Here is a 15,398-nt window from a genome sequence, read left to right as displayed (position 1 = left end):
CATATTTTCAGAATGGAAGAGACCGGACTTATCAGACGGATAATTGAACTTTTCTGGAACAAGAAAAGCAGACCGAACTGGTTATACGAAGTACAGAAAGACATGGAGGAATTAGACATAACCCGTGAAAACCTAAAAACGAAAACCGGAAACTATGAGAAATAAAAAAATAAAGAAACAAGATTCCTATCAAAACCCAACAAAATAATAAGCCGGGTGTACTCTGAACAAGAAAGGGCAAGAAGATCTGAAACCCTTAGAAATTACTGGCAAAAAAGAAAAGCTGAAAAACAACAAATCGGCAAGAAAAGAAAAAACTTGCCAAAAAAAGAACTAAAGTGATCCATTATGGTCTTAAAAGTAAAAAAAAAAAAATGCATTATTAAAAAATCACGGTGTCTCACACCTTATATCTTCAGAACTATTGAACCAATCTTGAACAAACATGGTCAGATTACTTCTGTATATCAGGCATTGATGCTATTAAATCTTCAGCTTAAAAGGTCAAGGGAATGAGTCTGTAGCGCAAGGTCACCCTCAGTATCACAAGATTTAGCATAGTTAAGGTCTCCAGACCTGCTGGACCGATTTTGACCAAACTTGATCAGATTACTTCTGTATAAGGGGCATTAATGTCATTAAATTTTCAATATAAAAGGTCAAGGGGGTGAGGGCTGTAGACCAAGGTCACCTTCAGTATCTTGAGGTTTTGCCTATTAAGGTCTTATTTTTCTTGGATACATTTGTTAACAATTAAAAAATAATAATATTTGCAAAGAAAAAATTTTCAAAATTGTACCCCCACCCCAAAAAATGCTCTAAACTATTGGCTTAAGTGTGTATACTGCGTCAATAGTAATCTCCTCTCACCACAAGGAGTGCTAGTGTAGCACTGATGTACAACTGTAAAAAAAAATATTGTATTAAATAAAATTGTAATTATTATAAATTTAAGTTTTGTGTCTAAGCCATGCATCAGAAAAAAAGCTGCGTGGCGGGAAAGTCCTACAACTGTGTTGTCAGCTTTTTTATTTATTTTGATGTTCTGAATCAGTCCCTTAAGTTTAGTTAACATCCCTCGGGACACTGTATATTTGTATTTTTATAATGTTTTTGTTGTGAAACACATCACTACCAAATAATTAAAAGAAAAGAAGTGAAATCAAACCTGAGACCAACTGAATGTTTTTTTTGTTTCTTTCAGAAACAAAAAACTATAGAGATGTAGTTCACATCCTTGAAAATAAGAATTAATTAATTATGTATGTTTGGCAGTCTAACTGCTTTAGATTAGGTGGGAGTGGAAAAGCTACACAGTGGGTTTTTTTAGCATCATAATGCTAAAGTGCTGTGGGATTAGATTTTAGTAAACTTTTTCCTCAACAAAATGAATATGATTATTTGGTGAAACTTATGGGATTTGCTTGTTAAAAAAATATATATAAAGGCGTGATCTAAACTGACAACTAGTAAACACTAAATAGATTAATCTGCTTTATTCCTCTACTTTTTTAAGTACAAACTCTTTAAGTAGAACAGTTGATCATTTCTTGAATTATCTATTAAAAAAAAAAACCTGAACACTATATATAAGTTTTTATTAGTGTATGTTTTGGGGAAATGTTTAATTTTTTCATTACAGATGTTTTTCTCCCTATATTCTGGGTATTACAGTTTGAAGATAAGTTTTTTTTTTAATTTAACATAAAATACTAATTAAACTTAAATAACTGTGAATTATTTAGTTGTTAAACGTGCATTATAAACTTTAGATTATTTAGCATACATTACATTTATGACTAACTTACAAGTATTCATTTCATGTTTTTTTAATTTAACTTTTTTTAAATTATTTAAAACTATAAACTTTGAACAAGACAGACCAAGTCAAATTTTATAAATTTACTGTTTTTAATAGCATACATTAAGATATTTTCAGTCACTCTGGTGAATGGCCCATCTTCAACGATTGGTGCCAGTTGTACACTGTCATTGGCTATTGTTGTTACTTGCAGGATTATTTTCTGCATTTTTCATAATTTAGAGAGGTCTTAGTTAACGTTTAACAACCATTTCTTAAGACACAAATCCACAAACACTCATGACAGTCTTAGTATTGTACACTTACAATAAAAGAACCACACCTTAATACATACTTTAACATGTATATTTAATATACAGAAATGTGTAACAATAATATATAATATGCTTACTGAATGGACACAATTTAAATTCATCTGCATTCCAAATGTTTGTCTACAACTTAAAAAATAAAAAACAACCAACAATAATACAAGACAACAATGTGTGACAGTAGCATCATCACTGAAGATAATCCATCACAAGAATGACTGAAAACAATTTGAATTATGCTAACAAAGAATATATATATTTATAAAATTTGTTTTGGCTTGTAATTTTAGAAGTTTACATTTTAAATCATTTTCATCTCGTACAAATGTTTTGTTGAGAAAAACACTGCAGATTTAAAAAAAAAGAAAAAGAGAAAAGTCTATTAATCAGCTCTCCATCTCGTTTATTTACTGAAATAAGTATTTGTAATTAATATTAAAATTAAGAAATATATCTAAAGTTATTATTTTTTAAAAAAGAAAAAATAATGGAACTAAAAAGCAAAAAATAAATAACATTTTCATGATGTATATTCAGAGTTTTGTTGAACTGACACATAACTATTACAAAAAAGCAGACAATTGCAAGTGCTTTGAGAAAAAATAACAAAAGAATATAAGGTAGCTTCAAAAATATTTAGAGTATGTTTACTTACAAAAAAAAAACAACATAGTATTTTAAGAAGTACTGCATTTTATTTCCTTTATTTATTTATTTATTTATATTTTTTTTCAGTAATAATACACTTAACAAACATTCATGAAGTTTTTTGGAAATATTCCTAGAACCCATTCTTAAAAACCACCCTCATTCATTACATTTATTATCATATGATCGGGATATTTTTCAGTTTCTTCAGGTCAAATATCAGCTCGCATCTAAATCAAGACTTCTATCATTTTGAACATGAATAATGATTTCAACATGTTGGATTTCTACATTACAAAAATTCTTATGCAACTCATTAGCTTTTTTTTTTATTCTTCTTATCACCATTTTTTTTTTCAAGCAACCCTGACAAAAATTACTTTGAATAGATGTTTCAAAATTGTTCAATATAGTTATTTTAAAGTGAAATTATACCACATACATATTACTGTTTGCATATGCAATGTACGTATACAAATGTAAACCTATTGCTGTTAGAGAGGAAACAAAGTTCCAGTATCAACAGAATTATGACATCACAATTATTGCAAACTTAAAATACACTAAATTTATAAAGATTTCATAAACAGAATTATTGTTTCAAGAAGTATCATCAGCCTGTGAACATTTGAAGCTACCTTAAATAGGGAAAAATAGAAAGGCTGCAGGATAAATGCTACAATCTTTTGTAAGAAGTATTGCTATTGTATAGCTTTAAAAGATGTAGCGCTAGAATAAAATTACAGAATAAATATGTTAATTAAAATTAAAAATAAATAGATTAATCTTCATATAATATATAATTTCAATAATAACAATAAATGAATGTATTAAGAAATCAATTAATTAAATAAATTATACAAAAAGTTTTTTTTTAAATTCATGAACTAAAACAAATATGTAAACAACTTCTCTCTTTCCTTATTCAATAGTTGAAGTTTATAACAAAAAAAGGAAAATATATACTTTTAAGATTATTATGTCTAAATTTAGAGACTTCAAAAATTTAAATATAACAAGTGTAATATCTAATGACTTTACAAATATATAAATGAACACATACCTATGTGCATTTATTAATATAATGAAAAACACAAAATTTACAATAAAGTGAATACTTGATAGATAACATATTTTTGTTTGTGAGTAAACTTTATCCCTATTCTGTATTATGAAAATTGCAATTGTATTTATAAGTGAATAACACTGATTTAAAAATTTCTTCACTAAAATAATAAGTAAATTAGTTCAACTCAAAATTTTACAATACAGTAAAACTTTCCAATATCGGACACGGCTCATGAACAACAATCTCTCTGTTATTTAGAGCTATCTGCTATTCAGAAAAATATGAATGCAGTATTATGTTCAGTTATTATACAGAAAAAAACACCTTGAATAAAACAACAGTATTGTGTATTAATTCATGTAAATTAAAATTAATAAAAAATATATTGTTCCTAATTAAAACTACTTTGCAAAATTCAAGTTTTTTTTATTGTTCTTCTAAAAATAAAACACTGTCTTTTATGTTCATATTTGAATAAAAAAATAACAACACTGTATTACTGTAATCGACCAATGAAATTACTGTACTGTGCTAAAATGGAATAAAAAAAATATAAGCCGCAAGGAAAAATATTAATCAAAGAAACTACAGTATACAAGAATATTAATCAAAACATGTACAAAAAATAATGTAAAAATAAAAATCAAATACAGATACATACAATTTATTTATACATAGATGGTTTAAAATAGCTGTCTATTTTAATTTGAATAAGTCCTGGTACATATTTTTTCAATAAGTGACTGCACTTCTGGTATTAAAATAATGCCTTCTTATAATCCTTTCAGTAAGAAATATTGCTTTAATTTTCTAACCTCTTCTCTTGCTCTTCCATACTCATGATGGTAAATCCAGGTTCATTGTCATTACCATTGTCGTCAGAGTCATTGTTGTTTTTTTTGGAAGTAGTCAAGTCTGAGACAGCAACTAGAGATCACAGATGTCAGTCGATATATCCTTTGTGTTGAGCACATTATCAATGTTCAGGTACTCATTGTAGTTTCCAAACAGTTCAATAAGTTATTTAATTCATTATATTCCACAGAATTTGATTCAGTAAGATTTTCATTGTCAGAATTGAAGTTAGTTTGTAGAGGTTTAATACCTGTTTTAACTGGTTTTTACAAACCAGTTTCTCAGTGTCGTAGTAATAACCGCTATAACCCATATAAATTTATAAAACTGCATCTAGCACACTAATGCTTTTAGAAAGCTCATCAGCATCTGTAACTTTAATTGTTGACAATAAGTACCATAACACGTTTTTTCTGTACCGAATTTTAAAGTTCTGAATGATCCCCTGATCAAACAGTTGACATACTGCACTAGTATTTGGAGGAAGAAATAACAATTTTACATTTTCTAAGCTAACGTTAGGGTTGGATTTTGCATTGTCCATAAATAATATGACTCCTATTTTGCCTTCCCATTCTATGTTCAAAATTTAACAATCAGTCCATCATTGTGTCCCTAGTCATCCAAGATTATTTATTTGAATGCCATTCAATTTCACACCGTTAAAACTTCATTGCTTTGCCAACTATTAGTGGTTTTTCAAATTCGCCTGACATATTCTCAGCCAACAAAGCAGTCAGTCTTTCTTTTGATATCTTTCCCTCTGTACATTATTCCTCTTTCAAACATATTTCACTGGGCAAAGCCTGGAAAAAAATACCAGTCTCATCACAATTAAAAATGTTTCTTTCATTATAACTCTTGCATATTTCATTTTAACTTTTTCTTACACTCGCACACCAAATTCTGATCTACAGCTACAGCTTCACCTCACCGTAAACGGTTTTATATGAAGCATTATATCGAATTCAGAGTTTATATAACTAACCCACTGATGCTTTAAACTCACCATAACAGAGTTTTTTGCAATTTCCTTTTCTTTTCTTAATTTTCTTTTTCGTAGACATTTATAAGTGCTACTTTTTTTTTAATGTCAAGCATTTACAATTTTGAGATATTTCAAGTTGTGGTATCAATGGTTGTAACGATTTTTATAAAATATACAAAATTGAACATATAGTAAAGTATGTGTAGAAAATAGAGCTACAAAAAATAATACAGTTCTATACCGTAACAATGACTAGTATACACACGCACAGCAACTGATGATGATGATTGAATCATAACATCAGCATCTAGGCACGAAGTGATGCAATTCACAGCAGATAAATAAATTAGTCACACTTGAGTATGAAATAAAACTGTGAAAATTGCAATTTTTTTTATTCCCGCTATCCATTTTTCATAATTGATTGTATATTTTCTGTAGGTAAATTCCTTGTCTGTGTTCATTATTAAGAATTATTTTATCAATTAACTTCACTGTAAAACTACCGGGGACTCTAAAAGTGTCTGGTATTAGATAAGTCTACTACTGGGAAGTGTCCTTTAAGGGAGTTTCACTGTATATGTATGCAATTTTAATTATGCAGATAGAAGGTATGTGCCGTCATAAAAAAATGAAATGTTCTTTGTTAGATAAATTAGGTCAGTTCTATTTTTGTCATGTTAAATAACATTTCAAATTTCTATTAACAAATTGTTTGATCATAATATTATTTTCAATTATCACTAAAAAGACATCTTAAATACATATTGTCAGAGTGAAAAACAGCTCGACTTTAAAGCCAGCCTTCAAAATTGATTATGTCAAATTTTTCAATCATGTGGAATTTTTTTTTGTAAGTACAAAAACTGCTTATTTATTCTATTTAATTCTTCTTGTAAATAATTGTTAAAAATTATTTGTCATTCTATTTATTTTCTAATAATGTGTCTCATCTATTCAACAATGCATAGCTTATTTTTAATATTATTGTCTGAATGAAAACTGTTCTTTTTTTCAGTATTTAATTTTATTAGCTGTGTATTTATTTTTGTGGTAACAACTTCTGTTAAAGGAAAATGTTGTAATAATAGTATATAATGATGTAAACTATGAAAGTAAAAAAGAAAAGTTCAATAATAAAGATTACATTTTATATCAAATTTTACATGTTAAACTTATAAAATGAATAGTAAGTAATTATTAATGTATTACTGAATTGTATGATAAACCTGACTGCTTTTGAAAAATTCAGCAGTATAACTAATTTGGTGATGAAAATTAGTTAAATATTATTGTTCCATGTAATATCAAAATAAACTTGGTTAGTATTTTGTTGAGAAGTTCATAATCCCAATAAATATTTGGTAATCTAATCGTGTCTAATATTCTAAAAATCATTCTCAGATGTATTAAAAATTTAAAAAGAAGTTGAAAAAATAAAGAATAATGGCGAATTCCTATATTAGAACTGGTTAATTTTCCTTGAATTAGAGCTTCATTTTTTAAATATTTATTGAAAATTATACATAAATAGATGTCAGGAGTTAAGTTTAGGAGACTTCATTTCATGATTGTGAAATTAAGTCTGTGAGTAAATCTTTAGTGGCAGTCTTTAACTTACTGGAATAAAAGCTCTACTTGGCTTTAAGGTTGATAAAAGAATTTGATGAAACTTCCAGAAACTTTAAGATTAATAAGATAAAAAAAAATTGAAAAATTCTCCTTTCCTCCCACTTCTACTCCTCCCTCCTCCTGATCAAAAAAAAAAAATTAATCTAAATATTCAGAAATTATGATTGGATTGATTCACATTAGACCTAGAAGTTTCCGCGTTTATGTAGTATCTTTTTTTAGTCAAGACTTGTAGGCAGTTGTGGACTTGTTTGAATTACGGGAGTGTCTGTTGTTTGTTAGTATATCCATGAATCATCAGACCTAAATGAGGATAGAAATAATTATGAGCTATTGGTAATGTTAATAACTGATTCAGCCATTCCCTTATAGGAAGATTGATCGTCTACTCCACCCCAACACTATCTATAAAAATCATAATTAAATAGAGAAGTATTTAGTTTAACCTTAGAACTGAATCACTACATTGGATAATCACCCGATCATTTAAAATCTCCATTGTTTTTCTGATTAAAAATCTTGCTTATAGCAAGAGTATCATCAATAGAAATAAAAAATCAAGGATAAGACAAAGAGATAATTGTCAGTCAGGATGTATTGTTTAATAGAATTTTACAACTGAATAGTAGCCAAGAACAGATTGAAGAGCTTTAAAAATTAGGTTGTTTAAATATATTAGCCTTAAAATTATAGTGGGCTCAACCAAAATATCAACATCAACCTTCTTCATGGGGAAATTAGTGCTGTAAGTTAGGTTAGTTGAAATATAAATAAGAGTGAACTGGTGGTCAGAAAAAATGGATCTCTCTTGGGTCTTGCGGAAGGGAATTTGTACACAACAGGTCAGTATTTTTTGATTTCTACCAAAATATAAGACATGTCTTTTCCTTTTATTACATAATCATATTATTTACTATTAAACATAACTGTATTGAAAATTCTCCTCTTAAAACATTTTCAAAGTATTAATTTTAAAAACAAGGTTATTTATAGGGCTGTATGATAATAATAGAGTTGTTTAATACGGCTTGAAAATTTTTGCGACTACATTATCAGATTTTTTTTAAAATTGTTATGAAGGAAAATTAAATGTATGGTTGGTTTGTTTGCTGAAAGTTAAATATGTATTAACTGTTGTATGAACTGTCTTCAATATTAAACTGGTTTTTTTTTTTACCTTTATTTATATAAGATACATACATTCATACTCATAACTGCTAAAATTAAACTCCAATTGAGTGATATTTTTTATAAGATTTTATTGGAGGAAAATATTTTTTTTTTTTTTGAAAGTGATAAAAGAAAAAAGATTATAATTTTTATTTATTGTTTTATGAATATTTGAAAATATTCTTTCCATTACCCCATAACAAAAAAAGTAGATTAATCACTTTCACTTTTTAACAGGTACATGCAATATATATCCATGTCTACATATTTCTTGGATGTATGATTGGTCTGACATTATTTGTTGGTGTAGTAATTGCCAACTATTCTGAAAATAAAGGTACTGCTCTTCTAACTGTGGATCAAAGAAGATGGTGTGTATTTATGTTTATTAGTTCTGATATAAAAATAACTGTTTATTTTTTATTCAACCATGCAGGTATTTAGCCATGAACATATTTTATGTTTTTTACCTGGCAATAATTCACAGAAAATATTTTAACTTGTTATAGTTGTTCAGAGTAGTCTAATATGCAAAACTATTTTCATAGTTTCTGACTACATACGGTATAAAATGTTTAATGAACTTTTTAAGTATTTTGTTTTCTTGATCAATCTTCTAACTCCGTGAATTTTAACATCAAAATTTGTTTATTTGTTGAAAGGCAAGAATATTTTTATTTTTAAACATATGTAACATGTTTGATTTATTTTTCATTGTAAAATCATTTATTTATATAATATTATTTTTCTGACTCCCAATACTACTATTGTACTTATTATATAATGAATGTGGAGATATCTCAGCATGAATTTTACCTGTTTAATGTAAGCATAATATTTACGTATTACGTTTTATGTATTTTTACATAAATATATTTAAATCCATCTTATGCAGGCTGATTTTGTCTGTATAAGAGAAGCAGCAATATAAGTGATCGATACCTGGATTGGAAATTAACACTTAATATGTGTTTATGTTAGCCTCTTTTCATGTTATTTATTTCTGTTGCATAGTTTGTCTCCTATTCAGGTTTGTTTATATTACTATTAAAACAATTGTTTAGAAAATAATGTATATATAACCATTTACATCTGTGTAAATTGGCTGTTGGAAATAATGTTTGTCTATCTCCAGCATTTCTATTATTGATATACATCTATTTCTGTTGTATTTATTTTTTAAAAAATAAAAATTTTAATTATTGTTAAAAACTGATTACAACAATGTTTCCGCTAAAACAGTTGGGGTTATGGCTATAGCATTCTGGAGGAGCTCAGGTACAATTCCCAGCTAGAGTCTGTTTTTCAACTGCTACTTTATTTAATAAATTAATTAAGTTACTTTTTCTCAAGTTATAAATGTATAGCAACTCAAAGTTAAAAAAGAAAGTTGGGGCCTAATGGTTTTAAATAACCTGACTTGAGATAAAAGATTTGTGAAAAAGCCACAGCCATTTCTGAGATTAAAAGGTATACTATATAATACAAGTATATATCAGGCACACTGGTCTGAATTAGACCAGTGGTAAGTAACGTGGTTTTTCTTTCCTTCTTCATAGACTTCATGTACTGTTATATATCAGCATGCTAACCTCCTCTGAATTTCAGGTGATATTCAGTCTTACAACTGACTCCATTAATACCACTTTTTTATATCACATGTTTGACTTGTTTTGGGAAACCATACATGAAAAGTACAAAAGAAATTGCATATTATTGAAGTATTCTCGACATGTAGCTATTAGATTGTAAAAAGATAATAAACCAGTACATATGAATAGCAGTCTGTCATTGTGATACACTATTACTGCACATATGACTATTTATAACAATACATATAATGCATTACCGTATCACCAGTAACACTGGGCTCTGACCACTTAAATTTTTCTTCATAATTTGTAATACTTGCCTGTTAGTCTATCAATATTAATTGTGATGTTTTATTTTTTCTTAATTTACTTAATTTGTAGGTTAGTACAAATTACATTGTACATAGGTCATTAAATATGATAAGTTTAAATATCTGAATGTTGTTAAGGCAACAATGAAAGTCTAAATTTTCTTTTAATCTGTTACCTTGATTCATAACAATATTCTACCATACACTGATTGGTTTCCACATTTGTGGTTTGGAAAACTGGTAAGTAAGCCTGCTGTTTTCTTGAAATTGGCGCTGAAGAACGAGGCAATTTCTGGGAAGTTCATAAGTACTTCATTAGATACAAGCATCTTTACTTAAATAATATTGTTTTTCTGAATTGATAACAAGGAGCTCACATTCAGTTGGCATATTCATCTTAATAATGAGTTGTCACCCTCTTACTCTTCTTCAAAATCAGAATTACTTTCTTCATAGTCTTGATCTTTGACTTAGTTACAAAATAAATTCTCCCTTGACATGATTGAATCCATCACTACTTTTTGTTTAGCATTCCTTAAATTATATCCATGGTTCTAAAATACAAAGAAATAGAGTCTAATTAAAATTTGAACACTATTTCTATAAGAAAAAATATAGATTAAATATTTTAAAAAAAAAAAGAGTGTTTGCCCTTGTACTAATAAGTGTTAAAGTGAAATTTTATATAAACTACAATGCCAGTCTTACAAAAAAAAGATATATTCAATGAAACAATGAAAATTGCAAAAAATTATAACACCATTATAATAGTTAATTCTAGATAAAACTGTTTCTATGCACAATATTCCATATCAAATCAATGAGTTGTAGACTTGTCCAAAGAGGGGAAATCTCTACAAGACACTGTCTGCCTGCACCGACGGTAGTGTCGGGCTTTTACCAACTAAAACCCCTTCTTCTCTACGACATGCAAAGACTTGACCCACCATAAGCATAGTAGGAATCACAGGATCACTTGCCAGAAAGGGGCGCAAGGAACTTGGCAGAATCCCACAGGCATCAACAGAACATGTACATCCACATTCAGTCGTAGCCTACCTTTCTTTTTCTGTTTAGATTCCAGAACCACTGTAAGGTATTACTTCAGAGGATGAATGAGGATGATATATGAATGTAAATGAAGTGTAGTCTTGTACTGTCTCAGGTTGACCATTCCTGAGATGTGTGATTAATTGAGATCCAATCATCAAACAACACCGGTATCCACGATCTGGTATTCAAATCTGTATAAAAGTAACAGCCTTTATTAGGACTTGAACGCTGGAACTCTCGACTTCCAAATCAGCTGATTTGGGACAACGCATTCACCACTAGACCAACCCAGTGGGTTAGGCCTTGCCTACCTGGTCTAATCTAACTTAAATGATGCAGATGGACGCCTCTCATCCTCGCAGGTTGTTCTTCAGCCACTCACCCTGCAGTGATGCTCCTTATCATCTTGGAGAGCTCTCCACCTCTCAGTGCTAGCAGGCATGACACCAATTACAGTAACATCCAAATTAATCCGAACACAATGTTATTTAATAAAAAGTAACTTTATTTAGAAAATAAATCATATTTGTACAATTTGTGAATATCTAGTAAAATTAGTATGCCCTCTTTTATTCTTAATCTCTCTTTTCATGTACATGATTTGGCATCAATTCAACAAGTGTACTACACATTTTTTTCTTTGTCATGAAACCCATACCAATATCCTGCTTTAATGAGGTCAGTTTTTGTGGTACAATTCATTTTTGAGAGCCATTTTTTTAACTGTTGCTCTAAGTTTTCAATTGGGTTGTAAGTTACAAGCATTGCAGTTACAACATAGAAGTAAATAAAAAATTTCCTTTGTTCAGATTAATTTGCACATTACTGTACGTTGTTTGTGTCTAGCAGGTGCATTACCACCATATGCCCTTTGATTCATCAACATCATCAGCATGTGTTCAACATCATCAAGGGTGTGCAATATGGGCACATGTCTTTGCTGTGCCTCCTAGTGTAAAGATATGACCTGAAGCAGCCTTGACCCAACAGGAACTTAGTAAGGAAATTATCTAACTCTCCAAATCGTGACATGTACTTAGCCCACATCATGACATGTGGGTCAATACTGACCCACATTGTGACATGTGTAAGCCTGTATCCCATATCAGATTCTTCCCATCTGGTCTGCCAGCTGTCTAGGAGCGTGGTGTATCACCGTAAGCGATACTTTACTACAAGTCAATTAGGCTTATAGTGTCGTACATAGCACTTTTATCAAGCTAAAGCTTCCCTCAAGTCTTTAACCCTGGTGTTAGATGAAAGGGTTAAAAAGAAGGAATCTTATGATTGTTAGTGTTGAGTGAAGAAGAACCCAAGTAAAAATTTTCCTATTACTTTATTCATGTCATCATTATGGTATCCTGCATATTAGCAAGTCCCTGGCACCACTACTGTCTCCATTTGTTTTTGTCTCGTGCTTTCCTTTTCGTCTCATGATAACCTTCACTACCCTATGACTCTTGTTAACTTCAGCCTCTTCCTTCTTCTTCTTTTTTGATTTTCAATGGAGCCTTCAAAAACTATATTTATTACCCCTTTTCCCCTAATTATATGCCTGATGCAGTTTCTGTTCCTCCTGAGAGTCACAAATATTGTTTTGTCTTGTCATTTATTCTTCTTAATACTTTTACATTATTTACTCTATTCACCCGTTTAATCTTCTCCATCTCCTCCAGACCACATCTCAGAAGTCTCGATCTTATCTTTTTCCCCAGTGTCCATGTTTCACTACCCTACAAAAGTTTACTCCAAACATAGAATTTTACCAATCTCTTCCTCAGGTTCAGATCCATAATTCAACAAAGTAGGTTTTTCTTTCGAAAAAAGAAAGAATCATCTTAATCGCTTCTTTACACCTTCAGTTTTCAGTTGGTATTGTCCCTAGATATTTGTATCTTTTTACTTGTTCAATTTTTCCTTCTTCTGTTATAGTATCCATATCTTCCTTGTCATTCACCTTCGTAACTTTTATCATTCCTTATTATGTCTGAGTGTCTTCAGCTACAATCAACAGATCGTCATAAAATCTGACACAATTTATATTTCACCTATGCTTTCTCCTTTATGGCCACCCAATATATTTTTCAACATTTTCTTGACATAAAGAGTGAACAATGATTGTGATAAAGCAGCCTTGCTTCACTCCTTTGTTTAATTCTAACTACTTCATTTTCTAAATATTTAAAGAGTTCTTCTATTGGAGGTTCATCAACTCCTGTTGTTTCCTGTTCTTTAATAGCTGGTATAATTTCAGATCTCAAAATTGGTGGGCCTTATTATATTACTATTATTATATATGTTCATATAATATGTTCCCCTGCCTTGATGTAGGTCCCTTGCGCAATGTCTGTCTCCACCTCCACTCTCTATTTCCAGCCAAACTCTGAGTTCGTAATAGCCCCATTTTTTCTTTTTAATCAGGTTTAATCTGTATTATTCTCTAACCTCTCTTTTTTCCTATTGATCTTCTTAACCTTCCACTTTCAATTATATGTCCTGATAATTAGCTTTCTTACTGTGAATTGTTTTGATCAAGCTTCTATATAGAAGCTTAATCAAAACAATTGCCCACTTTTCTCATTACTTTTTTAACTTTTCCTCAGTCCATTTAATTTTCTGATCATATTTCAAATACGCTAGTCCCTTTCCCTTCTAATATTTATGTTTTACATTCATACAGAAGTAAATTCCAAACATAATACTTTTCAACATTTCACAAGACACTCCTTCAAGTCTAACTACACTTTATTACATAACTGTTTCTTAGTATTAAATGGTTCGCTTAGTTATTACTGTTCCTTTTTATTTTGTTTATTCAGTCTTTTTTTTATCATAGTGTAAATATGAGTACCCTCAACCAAATAAAGAATCAAAGAATTTCGGATACTCAGTTTGAAGGAGTCTTGCTTATCAGTTTTTTTCAATTTGAACCATGCATTCTTTTAAAAGAAAGCTTTTATTGAAAATTTAATGTTATTGTTTGTAATTGTATTGCATGATTTACATTTATCTAGATTTGTTAGGAAATAAGATAAATGTGTACTTGAAAGTGATAAGTGATGGGCGTGATCTTCCCATCACCTTCTCGTGTAGCTGAACATGATATTGTACATTGGTATGCCAAGCTTATCAAAATGCAGGACATCTACAAGTGCCACCTTCACTCTCCTTGAAGAGTGACTGTAGGGTAGGGAATCATTACTCTAAGAAAAAGCAACTCTTGTATAGATTCTTATACACAGATGTTTTATTCTTAAATCACAGATGTTTTATATCTAACATAGCCATGAGAAAAAAGTGGGTTAGATATAAATAATAAATGCCTTCCCAACTCGGTTGTTTTATTTTGACTGATCTACGACTAGGCTTACTTTTATTTTAGTTAAAGATCCTCAAGGAAAAGCAAAGTGGATCCCCACTTCCTGAGGAGATCTTAAAGCACTTATTTGGATGGGTCTGCTTGTTTTCTTTCTAGTCCCTTGCATGAGATTATCTATTTCTCGCCATTATCCACCCCCTTTTCCTTAACTGATTTCTTCCTCACTAGTAGTGTTCTGTAGTTATAACTGAACACATGTATCTGTGCAAAAGATGTACAGTTTTAGGTTTTTTAACACCCTGGATTTTGTGTGTTTGGTTGGGGACAGTTCTACTTTTAGATGTACCCAAGGTAGTGTAAAATCCCCGATGATTGAAGTAGTTAATAGAGACTAGGCTTCTAACATCCAACACGTATCTTCATATAGGTGCCACAATGAAGCTTGGACTACGATGGCTAGTACAGTGCCCGTTATCCAAACTGAAAATATTCAGTTTAGTATTCACAAACAGAAGCAAATTTATTTTATGTAAATATAAGCTTAATACTACATAAATTATTTTATGTTACTGGTGGATATTTTATGGATTACTTTTAATTATTTTTCTGCTGTTTATATTTAACAAAT

At 29.8% G+C, this 15,398-nt stretch overlaps 1 protein-coding gene across 1 annotated transcript in view; it reads left to right on the top strand.

Moving 5' to 3' along the window:
* Positions 1-15,398, top strand: part of na (sodium leak channel non-selective protein na) — a 231,003-nt gene that overhangs the window by 141,488 nt on the left and 74,117 nt on the right. The window contains exon 20 of the mRNA XM_075361924.1: positions 8,733-8,866. Coding sequence (XP_075218039.1) covers positions 8,733-8,866 — 134 coding nt within the window. The remainder of the gene's footprint in view (positions 1-8,732; positions 8,867-15,398) is intronic.

Source organism: Lycorma delicatula, chromosome 1 (assembly GCF_047948215.1).
Source record: "Lycorma delicatula isolate Av1 chromosome 1, ASM4794821v1, whole genome shotgun sequence".
NCBI lineage: Eukaryota > Metazoa > Arthropoda > Insecta > Hemiptera > Fulgoridae > Lycorma > Lycorma delicatula.
Note: the sequence above shows the minus strand (reverse complement) of the source record. Positions and strands in the feature narration are given on the sequence as shown.